Source organism: Syngnathus floridae, chromosome 11, assembly GCF_059516105.1.
Source record: "Syngnathus floridae isolate MCC-2025c chromosome 11, RoL_Sflo_1.0, whole genome shotgun sequence".
NCBI classification, from domain to species: domain Eukaryota; kingdom Metazoa; phylum Chordata; class Actinopteri; order Syngnathiformes; family Syngnathidae; genus Syngnathus; species Syngnathus floridae.
The window spans coordinates 9,641,317-9,668,606 of NC_142423.1; the positions used below are offsets into that span (position 1 = coordinate 9,641,317).

The window sequence follows — 27,290 nt, forward strand, 5'->3', positions numbered from 1 at the left end:
CGACATTTTCTGTGGAGCACTTGAACGCACCGTCACCATCCGAGAAGGGTCGAACGACGTCACAGTCGGCTTGTGTGTCATTTTCGACGGATAAAGCACCACGAGTCGAGACGACGCGTGTTGTCTTTCCTTCCCAGCTCGGGTCATATGTGACAACCGTGAAGTCAAGTCGTTTTTGTATCGCCTCGCTCCAGAAGAAGGGACGACAATGGGGTTTCACGCGGGAACAAGCTCCTCAGTGGCGACTACAGCGACCGTGTTATTAGCGATACTAGCCGTCGTCCTCTTCTCTTCTCCGGGTAAGATTTTGAAGATAATCCCTTGTCGTTTAGGCCACGCCGCGGCCAATGATTGATAACAAAAGTTGCCCGTTCCGTTATTTCGGGTGTACATTTGCGCGTAGACAGTCAGTGTTATCTGAGTTGCGTGTGTGTGTATATGCATATATCCATGCGTGCAAACATTTTTTTTTTTCAAAGCAATTATCGCGTTTCTGGGCTTTAAAGCAGTGTTTGGTTAAGTAACATAAAATTACGGAATTCAACATCCGGGTACTTATAGCATCACTGACGCAAATAAATGGTCGCCATATTGAGATTGGTACAAGCTAATCAAATTGCAAGTTCATCCGGCGTTTTTGTATTTTGTGTACTAATGATGTAAGGTAGCACATAAACTCTTCATTTGCATATCGTTACATATTTGTGTCCATTTCAAAATGCATTGAGTCATGAATCAGCAAATTTTTCTGTCTACCTTATTCCCACGCCCCATGATCATTTGAGTGAAATGTGGAAGGAACTAGATGCAGCAAAACCAGTGTTTTATTTCTATAGGAACTGTTGCTGTGACTACACTTTCTCTGACAGTTACAGACAATGTGGGGATGCCAGTTCTTGCTGCTTTTAAGAGAAAACATTTCAATCTCAACATCGTGTTCTTAGTTTGGCATAGAGCAGTTTTGCGCCATCATAATCACCCGAATAACTCTCCTAAACATTGCATTTGCATCTTTGTCCGTAGTGGGAGCCAATGAAGACTGCCTGTGGTACGTGGACAAGAATGGCACGTGGCACAATGGCTTCGACTGCCCTCTCATCACTTTCTGCTGCGGAAACTGTCAGCGGCGCTACTGTTGCCTCGACGCCTTCAAGATGATCACGGAACGCGAACAGAAGCGCTGCATGCTTTTCCAGTTCAGGTCGGCGCGGCATTTTGTTTAATCAACTGCCAAAGTTGAACTGCAAACATTCGTCTCCTTTTGTAAACATAAACATCGGATATTACGCATGTGTACTTTTTAACGCAAGTGACAACCATATGGTAGCTACTACAAATATGCAGGGTGCTTACTCTATTGTTCCACGTGTGTCGTTTGGCTCTTTTCAGTCCAACGACATTAGCTGGCATCGCCTCGTCCATCCTGCTCTTCGTGGTCATCATCGCCACCATGGTGTGCTGCTTCATGTGTTCCTGCTGTTATCTCTACCAGAGAAGGCAACAGCGGGGCAGGACTCCTTATGAGCGTAAGATTTTCTATTTTTAACGAATCCTAGAAGCAGTAGACTTCCCTCATGCCACAATGCGAACATCTTTGGCCCCCCCCAGCCCAGCACATCCCGATGGCCAGCTACCCCGTTGAGCCTCTCTACGACGCCTACGGGAAACCACTCGGGCCGTCTGATTATCCGCATGCGGGCTATCCCATGGCGCCTCAGTACCCAGGCATGCCTCCACAGTACCCCATGATGCAGCCCGGACAATATCCCCCCCCCAATATGGATCCTGCTTACAGCCAAGGTAATCACCACACACAGCATTGACACCTCGTAGTATAGAACCTCACATAACTTCAAATGGATGCTTCTGACCTGATTGTAAATGTTTTCTTTCTTTTTCAGCCCCTCCACCGTACTCTCCTCCACAATATCCTGGTCACTGATCAGCTAAAAACACTGGCAAACTCGCACTTGCACGCACTCATTCATGAAATGTGGTGAGTAGCAGCAATGGGGGAGAAAAGACAGTGACAGGCAGCAACATTTCTCACACACCTCAACAAACAAATACTTCAGTGTGCTCATCCAGCATAAAAATTATACTTATATAAAAGTTTTTTTTAAAAATCTAACAACATTATTTTCACTTGTGTTCTCCTCCATTTGGCAAGTGTGCGAGCATGTTAGCACAGTGTGGTCAGCCATTTAAAAGAGTCGTTCTTTGGCGAAAGCCACCGTAAATCCCAATGGAAAGGATTAATTCTACAACACTATTGGGCTCAGAGGTATGTCCATTTTGTCATCCTATCATATTTTATTTCTCGTTTATCATTTCCCCAAATACACTTGCTTCAAGTAGTCTTAATATGGCATGAGGTAACACTGTGACTGATCCACAAGTAGAATTACATGATGTTTGTTTGTTTTTTTTCCTATTGGTTTTTACTATGAGCAAAACCTGCAATTTCCGTGCAAGCGGTGCATGTTTGATTCTAGAATAATGGCTATGTGTATTTAGTACAAAGCAAAGTTTTAAGTGCCATGCTAAAAAAAGAACAAGTAGGAAAGTATATATCTTTTTTATGAGAATTAAGTTAATATTACCAGATACAGGTTGTACATGAGCAAGACAACTGTTGGGGGAAGTTGTCATTTTAAGTGAAGAAAGCCAGTGAGGGATGAAGTCACAAACGTTCTGAGGTTTATTTATTTATTTTTGTTGTAAAATTGTGGTCCTCAAAATAATCTCAAATAAGATGCATTATGAGAATTCCGTTAATATAAAAAGAAGAATCTGGTAAAGTTACTCGGGGGGGAAAAATGTACTTTTGTACTATGAGATAGGTTGTCATTGAACTGGAAATAGTAATATTGTATATGTAATATTATATATATATATATGTATATTGAATAGTTAATTCTATTACGGGTTTTACAATGACCAGAAACATGGTCATTCACTTGAAGGAAATATGCACTGGAATAGTACAAGGTCATTTTAGAAACGTCATATAAACAATGTTGAAATGTTATGAGAGAAGTCACAATTTCCCTTGAAATCATTTTAGGTGGCGAAAAGTGTTCTCAACACAAATTATACAATTACACCAAAAACTCAGTTCAACAAAAAGTAGAAATATTACTGTGAACAAAATGTTAGGTTGTAAAATTTACAAGAGTAGCACAAGAACGTTTTTAATTTCACAAGGAACTACATAGAAGTTCAAGACAAGTTTTAATTTTATATGTCCACACATGATGCAAAAAGTTCATGTGTGGACTACTAGATTTAGTTCAAAACTATTCCAGAAAATTTTACGACTAATTTCAGGTTGGAGTTGTAGTTTTTTACTCAGTCATTTCCCCCCAAAACACTTGTCATTTGTAGTGAACGATAATTTCAGAAGTTGTGATGTCACAAGAATATCACAAGAACAAGTCTTAACATTTACGAGGAAAAATGAGAATAAATTCAGGGTTTTTCCTCTGTTGAATAAAAAGTACTGGTTTTTCAAAACCAAAGTAACAAAATGTGAAGTTGTGACCTTTAAACTGCTGTAGTGTGTTCTTTCCAGTGTGGCGCTGCTATGACGATACATACGGAATACCTAATACATTTTGAGTTCTCTCGCTAGTTAAAACACTCTGTTACTTTTCCATTTGTCATCGCAAGCTAGCATTCCTATTAGCTGCACTTTGTACCAACGTCGGCATGTTCTCCACTTTGTTGCTTTTCTCCTTTTCCAAAACGAAGTAGAACTACATTTACATTGATGTCAAAATGTGTTAGCGTGATGTCCATGTTGAATATTTCTTGTTCAAATTATTATTAGTTCTGGTGAAACATCAGGTCAGGGGAGTTGTTGGTCGGTAATGCTGCTTTGAATTTTTAAACTGGATACCCAACATCCCGCCTCACTCTCACCATGAAACTAAAGCTGGATTTACGCTGCAAGGCTCAAAGTGACAAGTGTTGCAAAAGGGGGAAAAAAATAGGAAGTGATATTTTCAGACTGGAAGTTTTGTAATCCCATTCCTCATCTGCCTTTTGGTCTTTTGACAAGATTATTTTTCAAAATAATGTCCTGTCACTCCTCTTAGCTTTTCAATATAATAAAAGTGCTATCTAGTTGGCTATTGGATCAATTATCTAAAAAGTTTGAACCCCCCCCCCCCTTTTGTTAGACAAACTGCTTTCCCTCTCTTATTCACGTTGCCACTCATGTGATTGATTTTTGTTTGTATTTAAGTCGGTGAGAGAAAACCGTGTTGTGTCGAAGTTAATGAGCCATCGTAAAGCACACTGGAAATGTTTCAACGCTTTCCTCTTTGGAATTCCTCTGTGTCTTTTGTTGTTTTTTTCTTCTTCCTCTTGATCCCGTGTGTCTAATTAAACTTAACTGAGTTTGAAAACAACTAAAATGTAATGTTTTGTAATTGTAATGTATAATATGAGTGAAGAGATTTTATTTCTAATGACATAAAATTTAACTTTGGAATGTATGTTTTCCGTGTCTTGTTTTATTCGGATTATGAAGAATCTGTGAATTGTGTTTATTAGCACCTCTAAGTGGTCATAATTTGACCATTGTCCACATTTTACTCGAATGAACATAAATATTGATTCTTACCATTACGTATTGTACATTTTAAAATATATTTGCATTTATGAAGTGTTATTCACCACTATTAGGAGAAAATGTGTCAAATGAGACCAAGCACTGTTTAAATGAAGCAAAAAATGTGGTATGAACAATTTACCTCTTGAAATTCTATTTTTTTAAAAAACACATTGCTCATTTTTTATTGGTCTTATTTAAGAGGCTTGGATGGGTAAGGCACAAGACAATTTGAGATATAAATGTTGTGAGATACGAGTTGGTCATGCAACAAATTAAACTTGTGTTTATAGCTGTTCCTCATTCCCAAATGTTATTGATCACCCCTCCAAAAAAAAAAAAAAAAAAAAAAGGAAACCAGTAATGAACAAAAATAGCAGTTGTGTAATAACAGTAATTGTGTGTAAACGCTCATCTGGCACCTCAATAAACTGCAGCCCTTCCCATTCCCTTTAAAGGAGCGTGCCGTCCTCTAAACATGGACATGCACTTTCCCAGGATTCCAAGGAATGTCCCAGCCTCTCAGCAGCTTTCTGTCACTGGCCGCCCTCTCTGCAAGCATGTGAGTCAGACCGAGATCCACGCCACGCTCTTTCTGGGACCTATGGAAATATTTTGCCACAAAGCTGCTTGATATCTTGACCCAGATTTTTATATTTTTTTTTTATTTCAAACGCAATCTAAGTATGTCCAGACGGAAGGTGAGAGGCCTGACCCGGATGGGGCGACAGGTGAGCGAGGACCCGGACCTGGACACCTTGCTGTCAACGCTCTCCCCGGAAGAGATGAAAGAGCTGGAGAAGGATATGATGAAGGTGCCCGACATTAACCCGGATGACGGCGAGGTGACCCTTCAAGCCGAGCCCGCCACAGGCAAGAACAACCACCAGGACGCCAAAAGTTGCCGCAACGAGTACACACTCCAGGTAAAGTCTTGCATGGGAAATGTGGCAGCACGGTGTGTTAGTGGGTGGCCTGTCTGCCTCACATTTCAGGTCGTGGGTTTGAGTCTCAGCTCCAGTGTTTGAAAACCTGACCATAGCTGACTTCCAGTTGAAGTCATACCCCAATTCTCTCTCTAGCTCATCTACAAAGTTTTTTTTCTATGTGCCCTGTGACTGGAGGTGGATTCCACTTCTCTGGTTAAAAGTCAGGCGGCATCAGTGGTTAGTTGTCAATATGTGACCTGTAGTTTTGGCTGGCAGCCAAAGAAGGGTGGATCCCACTTCACTTGCCAAAGGTCATCTGGGAGATGCTCCAGCTACCTCATGACCCTAACAGACCATATAGAAAATGGGACGATGAATGTAACATTGAGATCTAATGAGCTTGTTTGTGAGAGCGGATTGAAGCAAGAGGCCAGCTGGATCCATCAGCTCCTCATTGGGGCTGCCAAAAATATTGTTTATCCCACCGAGGCCTGATTACATTTGACATTCAACTCCTCGCAAGCAAGAACCTCCTTTTGAGAGATGATATTTCGTTAAATGTCATTTTGTTTGATTTGATTCGAAGCGATCCACTGTCAAGGAGTTTTTATGTACTCAGTTGGGCGTACGGCTCCTTAATCCCGGGCCCTGGTGGAATTCCTCGGTTGATCGCTCCTACTCTCACTGCCTTTTAAGGATGCGTCCTCTAGCCTGGCTCGCCACAGGGATCGCAAATTAAACACTTGGCAAACCTGAGCCATAAAAAAAAAAAAAAAAAGAAGATGGCCGCTATAAACACATGCTGTGTTACAGACGGATGGCGAGCCGGATGGTCGTAAAGGGACGCGGAGGTTTAGTTCGCTCCAAGTGAGGTATATAAATACAGATCGTCAGGACAGACATTTAAGCATCTTTTCACTTCTGCAATCAAAGACCTAATTATTGTAGACCTAATTCAAGATCTAATTATTGGATTATCCTCAGGAGAATGCAAGTTGAAAATTGCAAAGACTGCAATTTTGGGACAATCAATCAAAATCTCACCACGAAGAATATTTGGTTCTTCAAATCAGAAATGATATCCTGATTTTAATATTTTTATGTTACACCCCCAAGTTAGAAAGCTATACATGGATACTTTTACATTTTGCTGTCTGGTTCAGCTGTGGATGCTAACACTGATATTTGTCTTCTCTCACAGGCTGAACCCAAGAAGGAAAACCGGAAGCAGGATTACCAGAGGAAGACAAGCCAGGAGGGCAACGATGCCACCGGAGTTCAACGACGAAGAGAAAACGAGGTCAAACTCGGTGACGACAAAGCTCCAGAATCATCGAAAGAGGAGCAAAGTCAGCTCTCCGGGGACCTGAAGGACAGTCGCAAGGAGAAATCGACATGTGAAGACAGCAGGATGACAGAACGAAGAGAGAGCCGAGAGAGCAAAACAAGGGACGTGATCTCCAAGCTGCAGGAGAAGAAGAAAGAAGAGACCCGTAGGGACGACTTCAGGAGGAGGGAAGACACCAAGACCAAGGACATCATCTCCAAGCTACGGGAGAAAAGCGAGAAGGAAAGCGGCAGAGAACGGGTGCGGCGATCCGACAGCTTCAGGACCCAGGGCCTGGTTTCCAAAATGCTGGAGAAGCAAAACAAATCCCAGGAGAACCCAACTCCCGAGGAAAGGAAACACCAGGATGAGGAGAAGGACAAGAAGGCGGCTTGTCGAGTGCAACGACAAGCATCCGAGAAGGAGGAGGGAACGAGAAAAGGCGAAGAACTTCTCAACCACAGCGACTCTTTGGAGAAGAAAGCAGAAGAGGAGAAAGTGGACAACCAGGAAAAAGTCGCTAATTGCGTAGCCCCGACCGCCAAAACGAAGGAGGAAGACGCCGCCGACGAAGACGCTAGCATGTTCGACGAGCTCCTGGAGCAGGTCCGGAGTGACGACCCGTCCTTGGTGGAGCTGAACGTCAACAACTCGGAGGTGATCAAGACCAAGACGCTCATCGAGCTGGCCGAGGCGTTGCGCCGCAATACCCACGTCAGGAAGGTGGCGCTGGCCAACTGCCGCGCCGACGACCACGTGGCGTACGCCGTCGCCAACACGCTACGCCACAATGCCACCGTCACCAGCATCAATCTGGACTCCAACCATCTCACCGGCAAGGGCATCCTGGCCCTCATCCAGGCGCTGCGCTACAACGCCACCCTCACCGAGCTGCGCTTCCAGAACCAGCGGCACATCTGCGGAGGCAAGACGGAGATGGAGATGATCAAGGTGCTGAAGGAGAACACCACCCTGCTTAAACTGGGCTACCACTTTGAGCTGGCGGGGCCCAGGATGACCACCACCAATATCCTGAGTCGGAACATGGACCGCCAGCGTCAGAGGCGCTTGCAAGAGCAGAAGCAGGCCCAGGCCGGTAACGGAACCGACAAGAAGGATACTCTGGAGGTACCCAAGCTGGGTGCTGGAGGCTCCCCGAGGTGCGTAACGAAATATTAGGAAAACTGTCATGTTGCTGCAATGACTGAGTTTAAGAAATGATTTCTCTCTTGCAGGAATTCCACCACATTCAACTCTCCAAAGGCATCCCCCAAACCATCACCGATGCCCTCACCGATCCCTTCACCCAAGCTGACCCCCAAGAGGGGAGCCGGGGTTGCTCCACCCCCACCGCCCCCACCTGTGGGAGGGCCCCCGCCTCCTCCCCCTCTCATGCTAGAAGTGGACTCTTTAAGGAACTCTTTGACGCCGGTATCGCGGAGGAGCGTGGACGGGAAGGGTCGTGCCGGGGCAAAGAACTCCAGGGACCAGCTGCTTGCCTCCATCAGGGGGAGCAACATCGAACAACTCAAGAAGGTACAACCGCTATTAAGTCATGCAAATTAGAATTGAAAAAGCATTTATTGAATATTTTATGCGTGGAGTAGTTTGGGGATTTGTTTGCCTCTGTCAATTTCTGTATTTGAATAACAACAACGTGCCGAGGCCATTCATCGATTTTTGGTTCCTCGCCCGACAGGTGCCCATACCCAAGTGGCTGCAGTAGTTTTCCCATCTGGAACTTAAGAATACGGTTGAACGGACATCTCGCCGCAAGGTGACAAACCCTCCCTCGGGCGGAGGGTCCATCTTGCGAGTATGACAGTCTTGACTACGAGGCCGCCGTATTCCGTCAGACGGAATACTGGACCAAAAGGACCCTTGTGGAGAACAGGGCCCACGACGGTGTCTGCAAGTCGTCCATTTTGCCGTCATATCGCTCTTTGCTGGTTGTTTGTTATTTGCACTAATGAAGGAGTTAAAACAACATAGAAACAACAAAGAATGTTTAGCATTTACAATTGATGGCCTGATGGTTTTCAAGGAAAGAAAAAATACACCACAGAAAAAGAACATCTTGGATTATGCGTCTCATGTCAATAAATCTCAGGCAAAGTTGATTTGGAAAAGTGCCACTATGGAGTTTTAGTTTGGCAATCATTACATGGTAGTGATTAGAAAGTACACATTTAGAAATGTTGTACAGAAAGTTTCTAGCTAACGTGATTGATAATCGTATGTAACGTTAATGCAATACAGCTACAATATGTGTTTTTAAGGATGATATCGTGAATTGATAACTTTTGAGTGAATGTCTTTTCTTCAAGGATTGCGTGGCACTTCCTCTTTGTGTAATTTTTTTTTTCATTTTGCAATGACACACGCGCCTTTCTTACAAAGCCTGTACATCTTCAATAAAATGCTTTGCTAAGTTTCTGTTGACTCACAAAAGCAATTCATTATAAAATACGAACATGTTTCAGAATGTCAATAAAACATTTTTTATTGCATCGGGAAAATGGCTTTCCATTGCAACAAATTCATTTAATTAACATTTTGGCTCAGTGACTGAATCTCTGACTTTGTCTGCACTTTTTGAGGAAATTGCACAAAACATGCATACCTTTGCTATACATCATTCATCTTTACTTCACCGCCACCAAGCCAGAAGGGCTCTGAGGTTTCACATCTAGTATTACTGCGTCCATGTGTTTGCAAAGTTTGTTTGTTGAAGGGAACAGGGTGGAAGCTGTCTAGTGGGGAGACAAGAAGAACAGCAGCAGAAGGCCAGTTTACATCTCAGCAAATGTCTATATTTGGTCATTTCTTCTATGGAGGCTGACACTGTAATTCATTCCTTTGTGGTTTCTAATAGCAGGCTGCTGTCCAGCTCTCTTTCGACTTCTCTGTCGTGTGTGTTCTGTGTGCTGCTGCACTGACCGGCAGCAATGATAGATTGCAAAGGAATGAAAACATGAGGGTTTTATTTTAACATGGAGTCTGTGTGCTGTGACTTAGTATGCAGTCAAAATATGCACACACAAAAATGTGTGTTGTTAATTCTCGTTATTTAATGTCAAATACTTGAGTTATCAATGAGGTTGGAAAATACATTATTACTTTTTTTGAAATCATATTGGCTGAATAGTAAAAATAAAAAGTAACATACTATATTAAAAAGTGACATCCAACTATGGTAATAATAATAATAATAATAATAATAATAATAATAATAATAATAATAATAATAATAATAATAATTTTGTCACTGGATCCGTTTTCCATCGTGACTTTATGGCGATTGTTTTTTCCCCACCATTGTTTGTGCACCTGAATGCGCCTGAGAACGCCTCGCGCTGCGTCATTACGTCACTCTGTCGTCACACTCGGGCCACGGCACGGTACGGCAGAACAAAATGGAGGAGTATGCTAGAGAGCCGTGGTAAGTCTTTTGGGTGAAAATAATTAATTGAATGTTTTTTTTTCCAGCGCCCGATAACACATCGTGTCACTCGAACGAGGATGTGGGATATCTATATAGTTTTATTGTGTCTTATTGGAAACCGGCTCGTTTACCGCCGTTTAGCATGGATGCTAAAATGACGTTATATTGCTCGAGCCACATGACATCGTGCCAAAAAGCACGTTGTAGTGACCTTGCGGATTTGCCCACCCATCCAATATGTCATCTCGTTTTTTTCCTCTAACTTTGCTCACTGTCTTGTCTCAAACGGGTTACGGGATTATCACGACTGTGGCACATTAAATTGACGAGTACTTGAGTACGTGTTAGCTGTAGCTATTTGATAAGCAAACTACCATAGGCGCGAGGGAGGGGGGGGGGGGGGGGGGTAGCTGATTGCGCAACATTTAAAAGATGTCAGTAACGCTTTAATACCTTTAATAGAGGTGGGGGCAAGTCACTTTTGTGCAGGTTTAAGTCATAATTTAAGACTTTCATGCACGTCCTTAGCAAGTCGAGTCCTTACTCAATGTCAAGCAAGTCACGTCTTGTCATACAGTTTTGCTCACATTATATATTGCATGCTACTCCCTATCGTAATGTATGAGTGAATGGTCAAGTTTAAAGTGTAACCCAAAAAAATCCTTTAAACTCTAAATGTACCCCAAAACGAAGAACCCAAACCTCGTGGATAACATTTCAAACTCATCTTGCATCTAAAAAATTAGAGATGAAATTCTTTCTGTTTTCAGTCCCTGGAGGATTGTGGACGACTGTGGGGGTGCGTTCACCATGGGGGCCATTGGCGGTGGAATATTCCAAGCAGTAAAAGGCTTCAGGAACGCGCCTTCGGTAGGACCACTCACTCACACAACACTGTACACAATCTCATGACAACTTTCACAATTCATAGTTGTTGCATTCACCCCAGTATTTTGAATTTTATAACTGTTGAGCATCTTCCTCATCAACATTGAGTAAATAGGCATGAACTAACGATACTCTGGTAGTCAGCTGATTAATTGGTTATCAGAATTAGATACTGACAGATTTTGAATCAGCCCAAAAATACATCTATATCAGTTGGGGCCCTACCAGTGACTCAATTAATTGTTGACCTTGTGCTCTGCAGGGAATGAATCACAGAATGAGAGGCAGCATGACTGCCATCAAGACTAGAGCGCCACAGCTTGGAGGTATTTTTATTTTATTTAATTATTTATATTTATTATTATTCAAGAGTTTTTATTCGCCATGTTTGAGCGTGCCAAACAAGGAATTTGACTTCGGTACATCACAGCCTCTGTTCAAAATTTAGGTGACTAACAACACTCAGGACATGTGGAAAAACGACAAATATTCTCAAACATCCCCTGATCTTAAACTCCCAGGAGGGCAAGGAAAAACTCAAAACTCCAGCTAGGGGAAATGAGAAACCTTGATAAGAGACCACAAGGGTCCCTCTTCCAGGATGACCTGGCTGCAATGGATACAGAGAGGACACATAGTACAAACAGTGTAAACAATTCAAAAAAGACAGCATGATGTTATTGCACAGCAATGACTGAGACTCTCAGAGTGGTGTGAGTTCATCAGAGCAACAGCCTGGGGGAAGAAGCTGTGCCTGCTGGTTTTGGCGTGCAGAGCTCTATAACGCTGTCCGGAGGGGAGTAGTTCAAACCCTTTGATGCCCTTTCCATCTATAACTCCATCTCTGGCGTTTCAAGGTAGCTTCGCAGTGTGGGGAGGCCTCTTCTCCATGATCGACTGCGGCCTGGTGAAGGTGCGCGGGAAGGAGGACCCCTGGAACTCCATCACGAGTGGCGCCATGACGGGAGCCATTCTTGCTGCTAGAAGTCAGCACATTTTTTAAACAAATCAGCTTGTATTGGTCTCCAAACACGTGTGATCAGGTCATTAACTGAACTTCTTTGCAGATGGACCACTGGCCATGGTGGGCTCGGCAGCTATGGGGGGCATCCTGCTAGCCTTAATAGAGGGCGCTGGAATTATGCTGTCAAGATTTGCCTCGTCACAATTTCCCACAGGTGAGTTGACCACCATTCATTATATTTGGTTTTAACATTCATGATTCCCAAGGGTGTGTTTTCTAGACTTACTATATAACTAACATCCCTGTAATTACAACATAGACAACAAACAGGTATCTTGATTTTATCGTGCGTGTGCCCGTGTGTGTGTTTTTCAGGTCCACAATTTGCAGAGGAGCCAGCCCCCTCACCCATGCCCGCTGCCCCCTTTGGAGACTACCGACAATATCAGTGAAAGGACTGATTGCCTCAAGCTTTTCTTAGTTTTTTTTTTTCCTTGCTGGGGGTCACAAAGTGGAAATGGAGATGACACACCTGCACACCCGTAACTATAGAGACAAGTACACCCCCACCTCCACCACATGGTGAACTGAGACTGCAGTGACATCTTCATTTTCGTACAAAATACACATTTTGGCTTCTTCTTTCCTAGGTACGGCGGAAATTAAAATTGGATGGTTGGCATTTGATTAAAAAGGGAAAAACATTTTTGCCAATTGGTTCCTTGGCCATCGAGCATAAAAGTCAGCCCACGCTCTTACTGCTTGTCATAAGACATTTTATTTACATTCGCAACTCTATTGCTCATTGCACTGAGCAGTCAGACTCGTTGCGATCCATTGTGTTGATGAATGGAAACGGGAGAAAAATTGCTTGATTAGAAAATATACCATTATGCTAGGCGTTGACCAAAAACCATGATTGGAATGAAACATATAACAACAATAACAAATTTGTAATGTCGGACTGGTGAACAGACAGGCCATCCAGAACTCGTCATGAAAGTTCCATTTCCACTTCTATGGTTATCATCACTTATGGCCTTTGTCTTTCTTTTTTTTTTGTTATTTTGAAATGAATTCCTGTAGCCCAGCTAATGCAGATGAAGGCCAGGTGACCTGGTTGAGTGTGGGACGTGAAGAAAAAAATAAGAAGCGTGATAATTTATAATACTTTAGTGTTCTGTGTATATATTTAAAGGCTCCCCTTGTATCTGCCTTAATAGAACACATGCTCGAGCTAGCGGGAGCCTCTTGTCGCATACAATGCGACTTCTCCAGTTGGCTTCACGACCATGTATTTATTTTTACAATGTAAAGAGTCAACTGGATGTTTTATGCAGAAGTTCTTTTTGCATTCAAAATTTAAGAGATATGAGGCATAATCACTACAACTCAATGGTTCCACTCATGCAGAGGGTCGTTACATCCTGTATTCAATCTATATGAGTGACTGTACCAAACGACAATAAACTCAAATGTGTTTTAATGCGTCTTTGTTTAGTATGGCAGGGGTGAAAGGTTTCCCGTTCCTGGCATGATGATGTGACCGAATTGACCACTAGAGGACGCTGGTACCTAAAACTTGCATGGGGTATGTTTCACGGCGAAATTGGATACGTAAATCGGAACGAGTTTCTGTTTTATCAATAATCTACTCTAAAGCAGTAGTAAAGGACTAATTACTCTTGCAGGATACATACAAAACAATTAAGTAAAACCAGTGTGCACGGTGTAAATGGTAATTGAGAGTGTTTAATTATTTCAAACACTGCAGTGCACAAGCAAGTAAGCAACGTGACAGGTTCCTAAAGTGACGTTCTATCTAAATGCTAATTCTGGCTAAATTAATCAGAGTAAATATTTGCATGGAAACTACAGCTGCGCAAACAGTTTGTAACCTCAAATTCGTGACTTGGTAACCGAGAGGATTTTCTCTAGTTTTCTTTGTAAAAAAGTAGAAAAGCATTCAACTTTCCCCTCGCATTGTGATGATTTGAGGTCCTTTGGCTTTCCATAAACCTCTGTAGACCTCTTTTAATATAATGACACTTTTATCAGTATTTAAAAAAAAAAGATTGTCTCGTTCCTTGACCCACTTCCTTTTTTTGTTCCACTTTGAGGACTGCTGACTGATTTCTCAATCAGAAAAATACTTAAATGTGTCACAGTGACTTGAGAGCAACTCATGGATGTGTCATAAAGACTCATTGCTTACAATTTTCCCTCATACCATCTGACTTGCAAAACAAAGATGGTTTTTTTTATTATTACAATAAGATGTGGAAACAGTCAAACACCGAAATAAGTAACATATAACAAGCCGGTCATTGATTCCGTTTGAGTTTTTGTCTGAAAGAAACATCTAAAAATAATGATGCAAAGAAAAAAAGTAAATGTAAGGATATTAGAAGAAACAAATACACGTAAATACGTAAATCTATGTAAATTACAGTAAATTGGATCAAGTGAAAACACATTGAAAAAGTAATTTTAATTCAAAAAGCATAGGGTTAGGATGGGATAATAAATTAACGAACTACCAGTAGTAGTAGAATTGTAGAATAAATGGTGTGCATTTGTTACTCTTTAAAGAAGAAGAATACTAAATTAAAAATTAAAAAAAAGGCCGAAGTGTGAGTCGGAGCTGAGTAGGAGTGACGTGTGGGCTGCGCGCGCAACCGAGCTGACACTTTGCGGAGCGCCCACAGAGACAGCGAAGCGACAAACGGTGAGCGCAAACTTTACTTGACACCAAAAATAAGATAGCGGGCTGGAAAGCATTTACCGCCGCTGGGACTTTCTCCTTCTCGACACTCGTGACGCACCCCGCGGGTGGCTTGCTTTTCTTGGATTTTAGCCTGTTTTGCTCGGATAAAACGACATTAAAGCTCCGCGAGTGGCTCCCGAAACACTCCCATTCTAGTCAAGGCCAGGCGGAAGGGCAGGTAACGCTAACCCCGCAAGCACCGATAGCTCGTTTCACCCCACCCCGCAGGTCATAAACCTCAACTCGGCTTGGCACTTGACGTAAAGCGTCAAAGTCTTGTTGGCGCAGGAGACCATTTGTGGGCGATATTTACTTGTTTTGGGCCGTTTTGGAGCGAGGGACGTGTGTGCCGCGAGCTAACAGGCTAGCATGCTAACTAGCCTCCGCTAGCGGCCCGTTAAAGCTAGCTAGTTAGCCTCATTATTGCTAACGAGCTTTGTAACGGGATTTAGCAGTGTTGCTCACACCGTCCACACAGTGACATGTTTATCTCATTGAGCGGGATTATAGATTAATGCCATCTCATCTGTCAAAGTTTTTTTCACTGGAGGAATTGTATTCATGTTACTGAAAGGAAGTGTTGGTAATTGCTTTTGATTCAAGCCCTCATTGCATTCCGTATCGCAGGGGTGTTGAAATACGACGTGCTAAATTAAATTTATTGTCCATATTGTGGGGAAATTAGCCGACTTCACACCATGATGCGACTAAAACAGCTGTAACAACCTATCTTGTATAGAAGTGCAGAACGAGAAAGAAAGATTAAGTTGAAAAATTGCTTTTAAGAACATCCTAAGTGCTTTTCAGAGCAACGTGACAAGATTTCCCCAAATTGACAAATTGCTGAGGCTACTTGGAATTGCCACTTCCAAGTTTTGAGAATCAGCTGATGGTTTCTAGGGAAGCTACGTTTTGCATGTCAGATGTTTTTTTTTTTTTTGCTGTGTTAAGGATTCTATAGAAAATCTGTTTAAAAACACCTTCAAATTTGATTGAAACACCACAAGGTGTGAAATTGAGGACACCATGTACTTTTTGACTAGCTGTTAAGAATCACAAAAGTGAAAGACTTGAAATTGGTGTTATCAAAATGGTTTGTTTGGAGATATGTTTCAGGCTTAAAAGAGAGAAATCATCATACTTCAACAACTTGTGCAATTATGGCTTCTACTCTTATCGTCTCCATCCTGTGGGGCCAAACATGGTTAGAACGATGAGATGCTGACTTGAAACAACCACTTCCCTCCGCACACACACACGCTTCTAAGTCAGTCTGCTGTCTGGTACAGGAACAGAGAGTGGAAGAGGCTATTTTGGGCGGCCAGCGTGAAGCCTTCTTGTGTCTCTGGAAAGAGGATGTGGTTACAGGTCACAGCACCACTGACAGGATGGTTGGATGTATTCCGCTGATGTCGTTGTCCGTCACAAAAATAGTCATTCTTTAGTCATTGCTGCTCATTTTTGGTTTAGCTTTTGCCAAATGCTGTTTACTAGCTCACTGTTAGCCTGTTAGGTGTGACTAGTGGGGTACACTCTGGTCTGGTCAGCACTGTTGACTAACTTTGACCTTAGCCCCGGGTTAATGTGGGTGAGTGATGGACGAAGGTGACTTGAACCAATTTGGTTTTGGTCGTTGCGGTAGGAAGAACTTTGCCACAGACTGGAGTAGATGCTTTTGGAGTTTAGGTGCTGTACCATGTTGAGAAGTTGTTAAAATAGCTTTAAATTGTTGGCTCCTCATAATTTGTTTCTGTATTACTAGAACATTGATTAAGAGTAACTAAGTAAATGTAAATGTGTTCCACATAAACCTCATTTGTGTCCCGCACATTGAAACTCTAATAGTTGTAAATCTCTCATATTCCGCCGGGATGCAATAAATCACTCAAACGTTGTTTTTAGGACTTTTGGAAAATGAAATTGAGCAATTTGCCTTTCCCACTTCAAAGACAGAATAACAGTCTTGACCATGATTGCACAGGCTCGCTTTCCCGCTATGATTGCAAATTCTCGTCTTATTAAACGTCATTACGTTTGCGCTTGACTCGAGCTCGCTTTGCCATGTTAGCGGCGCGTTATTTTGCGTCGCTTTGTGTGCGGTTATCGCGGTGGCCGATCTTATCAACGTTTGGCCAGAAGGACAACATATCTACCCTCAACCCTCAAGTGGATGTGAGAATAAGAAGACTCTCTCCGGTGCCGCTCGGCTTAACAGATGCGCGCCCTTCTCGAAGAGGGCTGGCCGTCAATCAATGTCCCACCCTGCTGAGTCAGCAGCTGTGACAGCCTCGCTTATGTCAGATTAGCCCGCGCCAGGAAATCCTGAATGTACTTTGGCGTAGCACGTCGCCCCGCCGCTGCTCGCACATGCCGTTCGCAGCCCTACATGGACACACATACCTTTTGGCCCCAGAGGGTGAGTGATGTCACCGCAAAGCGTGTGCTCGCTGGCACGCCGCCTTCCCTCGCTCCTTATTTGCCGGGCCCGACGAGCCGAGCGTTTGCTTTGCTCCCAATGACACTGTTGTTAAAAGCCGAGTGGAAACAGGGTGAGGTTTGCTTCAAGACACATGTCCTTAAATGGCCTTTTGTGTGATTGCTTTGTCAAAGTACAATGTTGCTTTTCAGAAAAATGTCTTGGCCTGCGTTAACACAAATTCTGTGACTGTAAAACATTGTCATGTTGTCAATTAGACCATCCGGTGTAACTCTAGCCTTACTATTTTTGGATTCCACTTGTCTGTATGAGCCTTTTGTTTCCTGTGCTACTTGACAAGAAATTGACAAAACAGAGTAGTCATGGTCCCGTCCCCACTTTCAAGGTATACTGACATTTTAAAAAAAATCTTGCTTTCCAAACTGTAATAACTCTTCATGAGCTGAAGGAGTTTTTGTATTTTTATTGCATTTGAGTCGAAAGTGCAGGCCAAAGTATTTGTGTCTTAGTTGAGCTTTGCCACCTGACAACAATAAACAGCGGAGAAGCCTTTGTTGCACTTGGCACGTAACTATCAGTGCTCTGTACTTGGAATGCCACACATTCGCGTCACCGTGTTTAGTGGACGAGGCAGATGTGTGTGTTGTGTGTGGGTGTGCATGGTACAAGGACAACTTTCCTGGCGATAGCAGATTAACGATTGCGAATTACCCACACCATTTGATTGCATGGCCACCGGCAGCGCCTTGGTTGGTCATCTGCTCCACAGTTGCTTTTGATGCTTTGCAAATTGCTTGATTATCATACGGCCCTTCTGTTTCCATTGTGGCTCAAAAATATATTAGCCGCTTTGTGATTTTCATCATTCATTGTCACTGTGGCATCATTCTGGGATAGGATCCTGCCCAGAGAATAACAAAAAAATCAGATAAATTGGGAAGTATGCAGGTCAAGATAGAAAGTCCTCAAAAAAAAAAACTGACTTTGCCCAGTTCCTTGTCAACCTCACTGCGGCGGTGACCCACTTGGCTAACCTAGCTGACTTAGCGCCATAATGCGCGCCCGCAATTGGAAGCCCTCAAAGCCATATTCCAGAGATTGCACAATTTCTTCCTCATTATGACCCGCACTTCTCCTACTGGCAGCTGCTTTCTATCACTGGCTGGAAAAAGACAACACGTTGAAGCTTCGCAGTACCTTTCGAGGAGGTAATTGAGCACAAAAAAAAGGACTCCAGGGTGCTCCGCGGTGCATGAAAGCAAGCCGTTTGTGCCATTGTGAGGAATAGAAGCGGGATCCATGAATCACGGCGCACTCCTGCGCTGCACAGCTGGCTCGTGTTAAGCCGAGGTCATGTATTCTTCACCTCCTCCTCCCCGAAGGAGCTCCACTTATGGGTGTTGCCCCCCCATTGTTGCGTTGTGCCTCTTGGCCCTAACATCCAGGAATGACTACAATCTGCAATGGAAAAAAAGTGGGGAAATTCCAACTTTTGGGATTGTTTGTCTTGATTGAAATATTCACATCGTTTTGTCTTTTTGTGCTTCTCTCCAGATTGTTTGGCTGTCTGCTGAAGTGATCCCGCCATGCGTGAATACAAGCTAGTGGTGTTAGGCTCCGGAGGTGTGGGCAAGTCCGCTCTGGTAAGTTTTCCCTCTCAAATATCTCCACTCCCCTCGACGACACCTCTGCAGGATATTTCCACTTTTTAAAGAAAGTAGCATCAACTTGTCAGCTGGTTGTGGTTTTAACATTCAGCGGAGCGAGCGGGGACAACTGCATTATTTTTCATCACTTGGAGTTGATTTTTTCCAGCTTTCATATTTGGCGAGTGTAACACTTTTGTCCGTGGCGTGAAATTTGAAAAACATCTCATTTCACTTTATTGGGAACTATATCATTTAAATACAGCGACGCATTCTCCATGCCTGTTGGAAGTGGCCGCTGCCATTTTCAGTGCTTGTGCAAGACAGAGAAAAAAAAAAAAGTACACTCCTGCGGATCGTCCGAGAAACAAAGACGCACGCAGTGTCATCTGGAAATATTTTGCTGACAGCCAGCGCAAAGCGACAGACACGGCAAAGCCCGTCTGCAAGGCATTAAATAAAGCTTCTCAGGCCAGAGGAGGGAACACATCCAATATGGCTAAATAGTTCACAAATTAAAGGAGCGACGAGTTAGTTTTGTAGGTTTCTTTACCATCATTCATTTTGGTTAATTTGTCCACCAAAGTCCATAGTTATGTTAAGACAACACCACACTACAGTAATTTGGATTAATTTTAATCTCCTGATATTACAATACCTTTTTTTTACGACAGCCGCACCAGTATTATTTCCAAAAGCAAAATATAGACGGAAAAATCCCATCTTTGGCAGACAACCCGTGACTGATCGCACATTGTCTTCTCTTTTACAGACAGTTCAGTTCGTGCAGGGAATCTTTGTGGAAAAATATGACCCGACAATAGAAGACTCGTACAGAAAGGTGAGTGTGTCCCAAAGGGCGGGAGCGGCGGCGGCTGATGGCGAGCAGCTGCTCCGTTTCTACTCATGGCGTTGTTTTGCTCTCCAGTGTGCTGTCACGCCCTTCGTCCTTCAGCTTCTGCCTGCTCTTTTTCTTTTCCTTCCTCATTCCTGAAACGTTTGACCCGTTACCGAACGCTGATTGCAACGTGACAGCAGTTGTTGCCTATTGTCATGCATTTTTGATCAACCATCTGTCCTTTTTCCCCTTTACAGCAAGTGGAGGTAGACGGACAGCAATGTATGCTTGAAATTCTCGACACAGCCGGCACAGTAAGTCAAGATTTGATATCAGATAGAATTCTAACGAAAGCATTAAAGGAGAGGAAAATTCTATGATGATCAGGATCATTGTCCTCATGCGTGGACATGCTATTTTTCCAAATTTTGATTCTAACCAGCCATGCGCTCTTCGCATAACTCATTGTCGGAGCTTGGCTTCGAATCGCCTCAGATAAAAACAATTCTTCCGTGTTGGTCCGAGGGATCCCATCTGCAGTTGTAAAAATGCCACGAGTTAATTCCATGCAATTCTCACTTGATCCCAGATGAGAAATAATCACGGCTTTGGCCTCCCTTCATTTAATTCCCGCCATCCTCAGCTGTTGGTGTGCTAGCTGGTTAGCATTTATCTCCAAAACGCCACTTTGCTTAAGTGACGTCTGCCAGCCTGCCCCGGCCTAATCTGAGCCGCTGGACTGTTTGCGTTTTTTTTTTTTTTTTTTTTTTTTTTTAAATACTTTGTTTAATACAGCAATACAGTGTGAGTTCGGGTATGCTGATCAAGACTCATCACGCTTGTTCTTCCTGCCGCTTTTAGGAACAGTTCACGGCAATGAGGGACTTGTACATGAAGAACGGCCAAGGTTTTGCCCTGGTTTACTCCATCACAGCGCAGTCCACCTTTAACGACCTCCAGGACCTGAGGGAACAGATTCTACGAGTAAAAGACACAGAGGATGTGAGTGTTTGTGTGGTCTGTCAGCTCCTTGCGGCAAGTTCGTTTGTGTTTTGATTTGTGCTTGAAAGCCTCGTGGAGCACAGAGCTGATAGATTATAGCCCACCCCCACCCCACCACACACACACCACACCCGTGCTTCCTTGTTCTCAGCCGCCTACATTGTTCAGTTTCTATGGAGACCATTCAACGTTGAAAATCAAGCATCTTATGCAGGGCAATTACAAATTCGTATTAGCTGAAAACAATGGAGGCTGTGGTGTCCCAGTCCTACTTGTGTGTTGAAAGCAATGCGAGGGCACACAGTGCAATTTGTCCACTGTGCATATCATTTGCGCAGTGCACGTCTCTGGGTTGGGACTGTTTCTCATTTGTGGACCCCCCCCCCATCCCCCTTGTAGCCCATTGGTTTGATCCCAGTGAAAACAATGGATTTCTTTCCCTCTGCTCTGGTGATTAATTGTTAGCATCAGAATTTGATTAGCATCTCATTAGCTGGGTAAAGTAAATTGCCGTATCAACTAATGAGCTGATATTTTTCCAGCTATGCCCTTTTCTACAGAAGCTCATGTTGGTCGGATGTGACCTCAGATTTCGCGAGTAATTGTTAACATAAAAATAAAATTAGCATCCGCAAAATGCGGTCCAGGAAAATTGCCACAGCTATCCCGCCTTAGACTTTCACACAATACTCAGCCAATGAAGGATATTGCCGCAACTTTTGTACTGCTGTCAGATAACACTTTTGTACGTTTTCCACATGTCGCCGCTTTTTCATTTGTTATTTCGAGAGGCCTTTTTACTGTAAAGCTCCATCATCGCCTTGCTGGTGTTGTGCTGCGCCAGGGATCACATCACGCCAGCGCCTCAAGGGTGTCCTTTTTTGGAGTTCTTCAGAGAATAAATCCTACCCCTCTTTTCCCTTCTTCTAACTTCACGTAATCACATTTTGCGGTACAAAACTTCCTGTCTGTCTTTTCTTACCCCCCCTAACCCAACTTTTATTCAGTGTCTGCTCCCCATCATTTTTTCCTTCCCCTTTCTATGGCCAGAGGGCCTTGTGGCCTCTCTGTGGTCTGGCACAGTTAATGATTGGACTGATGTGCAAGAAAACCCGAGTTCATTAAAGTTACGCTCAGCTGTGAGGTTGCGGTGTGTTTTTATTAGGGCAGCTGTGGTTTTGGAGCCAAGGTTTCAAGCTAGTTTGGATTGCACAATTCAAGGTGGGGAAATTGACTGCCTCTCACTGGCCACCTGGAAAAATGCATCTCTAAAAATCAGAGCCTTGGGTGTAGCCTATAAAAGTCACACAGCAAGGAATACATAGTCCAAAAACGCATTGCTTTACTCGTACTTGTTTATACACAATGTGACTCACTACAGCAAAATGATGAGGCAGATATTTTTCCTTTTCATCCGAGCACAAATTTGTCAAATGCTTTCAAGGCCTCGCTAGCTTGGGGATTCGACGTTGCCCGATCGTGACTGCAGATGTTTTTGTTCTCCACGCGCCATTTAGGACCAAGCTGGCAAAATGCGCAGACATTCTTAATATCGCTAAGCTCAATTACAAGTCTTCAATGGGCTTCATTGCAAAAGCACTTGCATGTTTATAGTATATTGTCCCGCTCCAGAAGCTCACCAGATTCCTACAGTGCTCAATTACCAGATTTTTTAATGAGTCCACTTTGAGCACAGCGGCGCCAAAAAGACTAATGAAGTGCTCTTACGCCAAAACGGGTCTTATGACTTCTCAGGAGCATCTCTGCCAGTGCATCTAGGACAGTATTAATCCCCCGACCCGGTTCCCGTGACTCACTGCTCTTGTTTGTTTGCAAGTGCTGGCTGCGTTCATTGTAACTGCAATCCAATCTCCAAAGAATGCCACAGTAGGCGGGATAGGACCTGTCTGCAGCATGTTAGCGGCATCTGAGCAAGTCCTGGTTGGCCCGTGTGGACTCTTTCAGCGGGCTAATACTTCCTCGTGCTGACACTGAACATTTTTCTGTCCTACCAGCCCGCTTGCTTTTTCTCTCTTTCTTTTTCTTTCCATCCTTCTTTTTATCACAGCTTGGCTCGACGTTTGTGTTAGCAGCGCATTCCTCGGCTCTCCCAGGACCCCTTGGTAGAAATGTCGTTGGGCAGTCCAGTACCCAAGCGGCTTGTTTGGATATCAAACATCAAGTCGCGACCTCCGCGGACTTAATACAAATATCCCAGCTTCCTGTCGTCCGCCTCAGGCCCATTGGGAAGAGGAATAATGGACCCTGCCATATTTCTCCTGCGCCACTTTAGTGTTTCTAACAGAAGAAAACGGCCAGAGCGTAGGACTGCAAGCTAGCTCAAGTCGGGATGCTTCCACATTCCCGCTAATATCCAGTTTTTCCACATCTCCCAGGCATTGAGTGAAAAAGCAGGAATCCCCGCGCAATGATTTAGTAGTTACAGGCCCACCACAAGTCAATTTCTCCTGCAGATGTCTTGTTTGGAGTCTTTCAAACATTTCCACACATTTTAGGATCATGTGGTCACTTGAGGCTTTATCTTACATGCTTTACAATGGAAGATAAAAACACACACACACACTGTCATCGTATATGGGAGAGGGTGGCCCGTATCATGGAATCCAGCTGAAATGTTTGGAAATGTTCAGGAAGGAAAGCGATGCTATCCCGGTTGGGCGGGGCCGCTGCGGCTTCCTCCGAGCCGAGCAAGCGACCCCAGATAGCCGCTCAGGAAACAGCAGGCAGGATGAGACGCATCCCGACACTACCACACAGTTGCCGCCAGGCTCGCATTATACGCCTTTTCTGTTAAGGTCCCCCCTCCCCTCGTTTCTCTCCTGTTACTGGAAAATTACAGCAGTTCGGAAAGTAGTAGCAGCGTGTTGGCATTTTCTTACCATGTTGCACGTTTTCTCAGAGGGTGCTTTGGCCTGTCGGAAAACAAAACAAGTCGCACTCTTAAAATAGACGGTAATCGGTTATGTAACGGGAATGATTATTTTACTGTCCCAGGGGGACTGATTGATTTCTTTGGATCGTCCTTGTAGCTGTCCCACAATGTGACGGGTATCACACAGGATATTAGGACTGGTTGTGACACGGTTCTGGTCCATATTTATTTATTTATTTATTTATTTTTTTGCCATGTGAACAGGATATAAAAATAGTCAATAAGGTGGTCCTCCATTACAGTAGTCTACTGTATGAATTTTGAATGCTGTTAATAATCTTTTTTTTTTTTTTTTTTTTTTAAATCTTGTTTGGGTCGTTCCCCCCACCCCACCCCCCAATTTGCACTCTGTTATATTTTTCTTTTTTTAAAAATAATTTCTGTGTTGTCTCTTCAGGTGCCGATGATCCTGGTGGGCAACAAGTGCGACTTGGAGGATGAGCGTGTGGTGGGAAAGGAGCAGGGCCAGAACCTGGCCAGACAGTGGAACCACTGTGCCTTTTTAGAGTCCTCTGCTAAGTCAAAGATCAATGTCCTCGATGTAAGCCAACCACACACTTTTCATTTTTCGTATCCCATCTTTCTTTTTAGCCGTCGCCGTAACAAAGCGCCTTACTGGACACATCACATAAAACATTGACACATAATGCATTTGGCATTTAGGTGAACGTGCCATCGATTATCATGAGGAAATGCGATGTCTGTTTTGATTTTGTTGGTACGTTCTCTCCCAGATCTTCTATGACCTGGTCAGGCAGATAAATAGGAAAACGCCAGTGGAAAAGAAGAAGGCAAAAAAGAAATCCAACTGTGTGCTGCTTTAAAGACCCTCCCATCCTAAAGCCCCTGCAGCAGCTCTGAGCCAGGTATGTTTGGAGACATGCTTTTTTTTTTTTTAAAACAAATTTCTCAGAAATGGGATCGTCATACAAAGATTGACTCAGTTTTTAAAATTCCCACAATTTGTTTCCTCCTTGTGGAAAAGACTTTGAGAGGAAGGGCTCCACCCTCAGTCAGAAAGGGGTACAACACACTCAGTCAAAACTTATAGAATACCTTTTTAATTTTACCTCTGACTTGCAGAGGTAAAAATAAGGTCTTGTGGGGGTTTTTTTAGCCGTGGAGGGGAAATATCTTGCTCCCTCCTCCTCCTTCTTGGCACCTGCATGACTGAATGAGCCACTGCTCAACAAGCCAAAGGAATCACTTGTGGACCACAGCCCAGTTCTGTGTGGAAGTCCACATTTGTGATCAAGTCCTCTTACAGTGGCAAAATAAATCAATGAGGAATTAATCTGGATTCCAACCACTCACATTTTGTCAGCGTAGAGAGTAAAACTTCCTCTCCAAAGTTCTGCCACGAAGCGTGGATTAGCACAACAGACAGCGCTATTGTGCCCAGCTCAGACATGGCGGCCATAACCACCCACTCCGGTCGCCATGTGAGAGTTCACACGCCGGCCGGCCGGCCCGCTGACCCATCACTAACGGGATTACATCCCAACTGTGCCACTGTTCACTCGCCATGTACACATTGGCACCCTCACCCCAGAGGACTTATTTCTCCAATGCAATTTTTGTCTCAAACTGAGTCGTATAAATGGCCATGTGTAGCATTATGAGCACTTGGCAATGAGTAAAGCAGGCTGTATGTACATTAAATAATTGAGGATTTTCACCAACTTTCAAAAAGTGAGAGACCTCATCTGGCAACACGACAGGGCAGGTCATCCAATCATGTTTCTTTTTTGGGCATATGTCCTCATTCCCAGGCCACTGTGACCTCTCTCTCTTTGGGCATTAAAAAAAAAAAAAAAAAAACACACAAATTTAATGCAATGAGACGCTACAGTGGAACCACCCCAAAAGGCAGCCAGGAGTTTAGTCTAAAAGAAAAGTTCGAAGTTATGTAATTCTACTAGGTATAGCAACAGTAGAGCTTAGCAAATGTCAATTTCAAGGAGATCATTTTTTTTCTCTTTTTGTAACACTGTGAATGAGCACTATCTTCACTTGTATGACAATTAGGAATTTTAAAACAAGGTGTGGGGGTAGTATTTTTGTAAATGGGCCAAATTATGACGTCATTATATAGCAAAAGTCGGACAGCAAAACCTGTACTCTTTGTAAGCAAACAGAAAGTCACTCCGTGGTTTTAATACAAGCAGATGTAATAACACTCACCGGCCAAAAGAGGGCGCTAACAACTTTTAGCAGATCTATGTTGCTTTTCACACATGATCTTTGGAGGAAGCAATTCAGGACTTAATCTCCGTGTCGCCTTGCAGAAATGCTGTAATGAAGAACTGTTGCCCTGATTGGAACGTGCCAGCATTCCAACAGCCCCGCCCACCCTGATCCCCCCCCTCCTCTTCTCCTCTCAACTCCATCAGCCCCAAACGGTGAATCAGCTGAGCGCTCACACCGCTCTATCCTACACGAGATGAGGATGACGATGTACGGCGCGGAGAGAAAAAAAAAAAAAACATCTAAGAGAAAGACAGTCGGCGAGAGACAACTCTGTTCTCTGGCCTCGAGGACCTTCTTCCCGTGTGTGTCTGCTGAAAGGACACGTTTGCTTCATTTCTGCTCCAAAAACCAAAAGGCCACAAAACTGATGACAACAGCGCAGGAAATCTGTTAAAAGAAACTAAATGTCCGTGAGCCGCTTAGACACAGCTAAAACAGCAGTCCTCCCCCGCCAGGCCTCCCCTCTTCTTTTTTGACAATTTTAACACAAACAAAAAAACAAAAAAAACGATTAAGAAGTGAAACATTAGAAATGGGATTCAGTATTTTTCCATCTTTTTCAGTATATCGTATTTGAAAAACATACATTTAGTTGTGTGAATATAAATGTTCTTCAAAAACGAGCATGAAAAAAAAAAAGTTGCTTCAGTTCATAATTGTAGATGTGTGAAACCAAGTGGAAAAGTGAGAATCATGATTTTTATCTTGGATGGCCATAAACATTTTCTCCATGCCTGTCATGTCAGTGATAGATCAAGGTCTATAATCTGTATTTTTTTTTTAATGTTTCTTTTCACACCTCATCATTCATGGACTTCTCATCTACCGATTTCTCTTTCTCTCTCTGATGTGACTTAATTTTATACTTAGTCACTGGGAATTTCATAGCTCCCATAATATATTCTAATGCCATTTTTTTTCTTTTTGCATAATGCTTCGGACAAAAATGGGTCTTTTATAGAAGAAATAAAAGGGGGGGAATAAGGAATGATTTCTATGTCTCTTGAAGCTGAAATATATTATACTAAACCAACTCGAATAATGCTTCTTGTGTTTTTCTGTCTACAATGTTCCAGCGTTTATGGATTATTAAAGTACATTTTAGTACATTTTCATGATATTGGTCAATGTATTTTTGTGAATTAAACTTTTAACCAAAGTGCCTTGGTTACCAGTTGGTCTTTTTATATCACGAATACTCATATTTCAGAAAAATCTATTTATTA

At 43.2% G+C, this 27,290-nt stretch overlaps 4 protein-coding genes across 7 annotated transcripts; all 4 read left to right on the forward strand.

Moving 5' to 3' along the window:
• The first annotated feature begins 19 nt into the window (after positions 1-19).
• On the forward strand, positions 20-4,502 carry shisa4 (shisa family member 4). Its single transcript, XM_088390703.1, has 5 exons — positions 20-299; positions 1,024-1,201; positions 1,390-1,526; positions 1,609-1,800; positions 1,902-4,502. The coding sequence occupies exons 1-5, from the start codon at positions 209-211 to the stop codon at positions 1,940-1,942; spliced, it is 639 nt and encodes a 212-aa protein (XP_088246829.1). The 5' UTR covers positions 20-208; the 3' UTR covers positions 1,943-4,502.
• A 573-nt stretch (positions 4,503-5,075) lies between these two features.
• lmod1b (leiomodin 1b (smooth muscle)) lies at positions 5,076-9,310 on the forward strand. The gene is made up of 5 exons (XM_088390690.1): positions 5,076-5,180; positions 5,304-5,544; positions 6,749-8,034; positions 8,110-8,410; positions 8,574-9,310. Exons 1-5 carry the CDS (start codon positions 5,128-5,130, stop codon positions 8,598-8,600), a joined length of 1,908 nt encoding a protein of 635 aa, XP_088246816.1. The 5' UTR covers positions 5,076-5,127; the 3' UTR covers positions 8,601-9,310.
• An 886-nt stretch (positions 9,311-10,196) lies between these two features.
• timm17a (translocase of inner mitochondrial membrane 17 homolog A (yeast)) lies at positions 10,197-13,657 on the forward strand. The gene is made up of 6 exons (XM_088390638.1): positions 10,197-10,316; positions 11,090-11,189; positions 11,470-11,533; positions 12,065-12,193; positions 12,275-12,385; positions 12,547-13,657. The coding sequence occupies exons 1-6, from the start codon at positions 10,291-10,293 to the stop codon at positions 12,621-12,623; spliced, it is 507 nt and encodes a 168-aa protein (XP_088246764.1). The 5' UTR covers positions 10,197-10,290; the 3' UTR covers positions 12,624-13,657.
• Positions 13,658-14,797: 1,140 nt separating this feature from the next.
• LOC148390965 (ras-related protein Rap-1A-like) lies at positions 14,798-27,223 on the forward strand. Of its 4 annotated transcripts, none has more exons than XM_088389477.1 (8): positions 14,798-14,899; positions 18,930-19,018; positions 19,794-19,862; positions 20,117-20,173; positions 20,721-20,861; positions 24,212-24,355; positions 24,549-24,680; positions 26,103-27,223. In XM_088389477.1, the coding sequence occupies exons 2-7, from the start codon at positions 18,962-18,964 to the stop codon at positions 24,636-24,638; spliced, it is 558 nt and encodes a 185-aa protein (XP_088245603.1). In that variant the 5' UTR covers positions 14,798-14,899; positions 18,930-18,961; the 3' UTR covers positions 24,639-24,680; positions 26,103-27,223. The 4 variants fall into 4 exon arrangements, with proteins under 4 accessions (XP_088245603.1, XP_088245604.1, XP_088245605.1 ...); XM_088389478.1 differs by lacking the exon at positions 14,798-14,899 and adding an exon at positions 14,906-15,116; XM_088389479.1 differs by lacking the exon at positions 14,798-14,899 and adding an exon at positions 17,199-17,354.
• Positions 27,224-27,290: the final 67 nt, after the last annotated feature.

What these genes read in the sequence shown, in the direction of transcription:
- shisa4 (XM_088390703.1), top strand. Translation starts at nt 209, where the DNA reads ATGGGGTTTCACGCGGGAACAAGCTCCTCAGTGGCGACTACAGCGACC. An exon ending in TGCATGCTTTTCCAGTTCAG is followed by an intron (nt 1,202 to 1,389) that starts GTCGGCGCGGCA and finishes GGCTCTTTTCAG; the next exon opens with TCCAACGACATTAGCTGGCA. An exon ending in GGATCCTGCTTACAGCCAAG is followed by an intron (nt 1,801 to 1,901) that starts GTAATCACCACA and finishes TTTCTTTTTCAG; the next exon opens with CCCCTCCACCGTACTCTCCT.
- lmod1b (XM_088390690.1), top strand. Translation starts at nt 5,128, where the DNA reads ATGTCCCAGCCTCTCAGCAGCTTTCTGTCACTGGCCGCCCTCTCTGCA. An exon ending in GCCGCCCTCTCTGCAAGCAT is followed by an intron (nt 5,181 to 5,303) that starts GTGAGTCAGACC and finishes ACGCAATCTAAG; the next exon opens with TATGTCCAGACGGAAGGTGA. An exon ending in GCAACGAGTACACACTCCAG is followed by an intron (nt 5,545 to 6,748) that starts GTAAAGTCTTGC and finishes CTTCTCTCACAG; the next exon opens with GCTGAACCCAAGAAGGAAAA.
- timm17a (XM_088390638.1), top strand. Translation starts at nt 10,291, where the DNA reads ATGGAGGAGTATGCTAGAGAGCCGTG. An exon ending in GAGTATGCTAGAGAGCCGTG is followed by an intron (nt 10,317 to 11,089) that starts GTAAGTCTTTTG and finishes TTCTGTTTTCAG; the next exon opens with TCCCTGGAGGATTGTGGACG. An exon ending in GCTTCAGGAACGCGCCTTCG is followed by an intron (nt 11,190 to 11,469) that starts GTAGGACCACTC and finishes TGTGCTCTGCAG; the next exon opens with GGAATGAATCACAGAATGAG.
- LOC148390965 (XM_088389477.1), top strand. Translation starts at nt 18,962, where the DNA reads ATGCGTGAATACAAGCTAGTGGTGTTAGGCTCCGGAGGTGTGGGCAAG. An exon ending in TTCTCGACACAGCCGGCACA is followed by an intron (nt 20,174 to 20,720) that starts GTAAGTCAAGAT and finishes TGCCGCTTTTAG; the next exon opens with GAACAGTTCACGGCAATGAG. An exon ending in GAGTAAAAGACACAGAGGAT is followed by an intron (nt 20,862 to 24,211) that starts GTGAGTGTTTGT and finishes TTGTCTCTTCAG; the next exon opens with GTGCCGATGATCCTGGTGGG.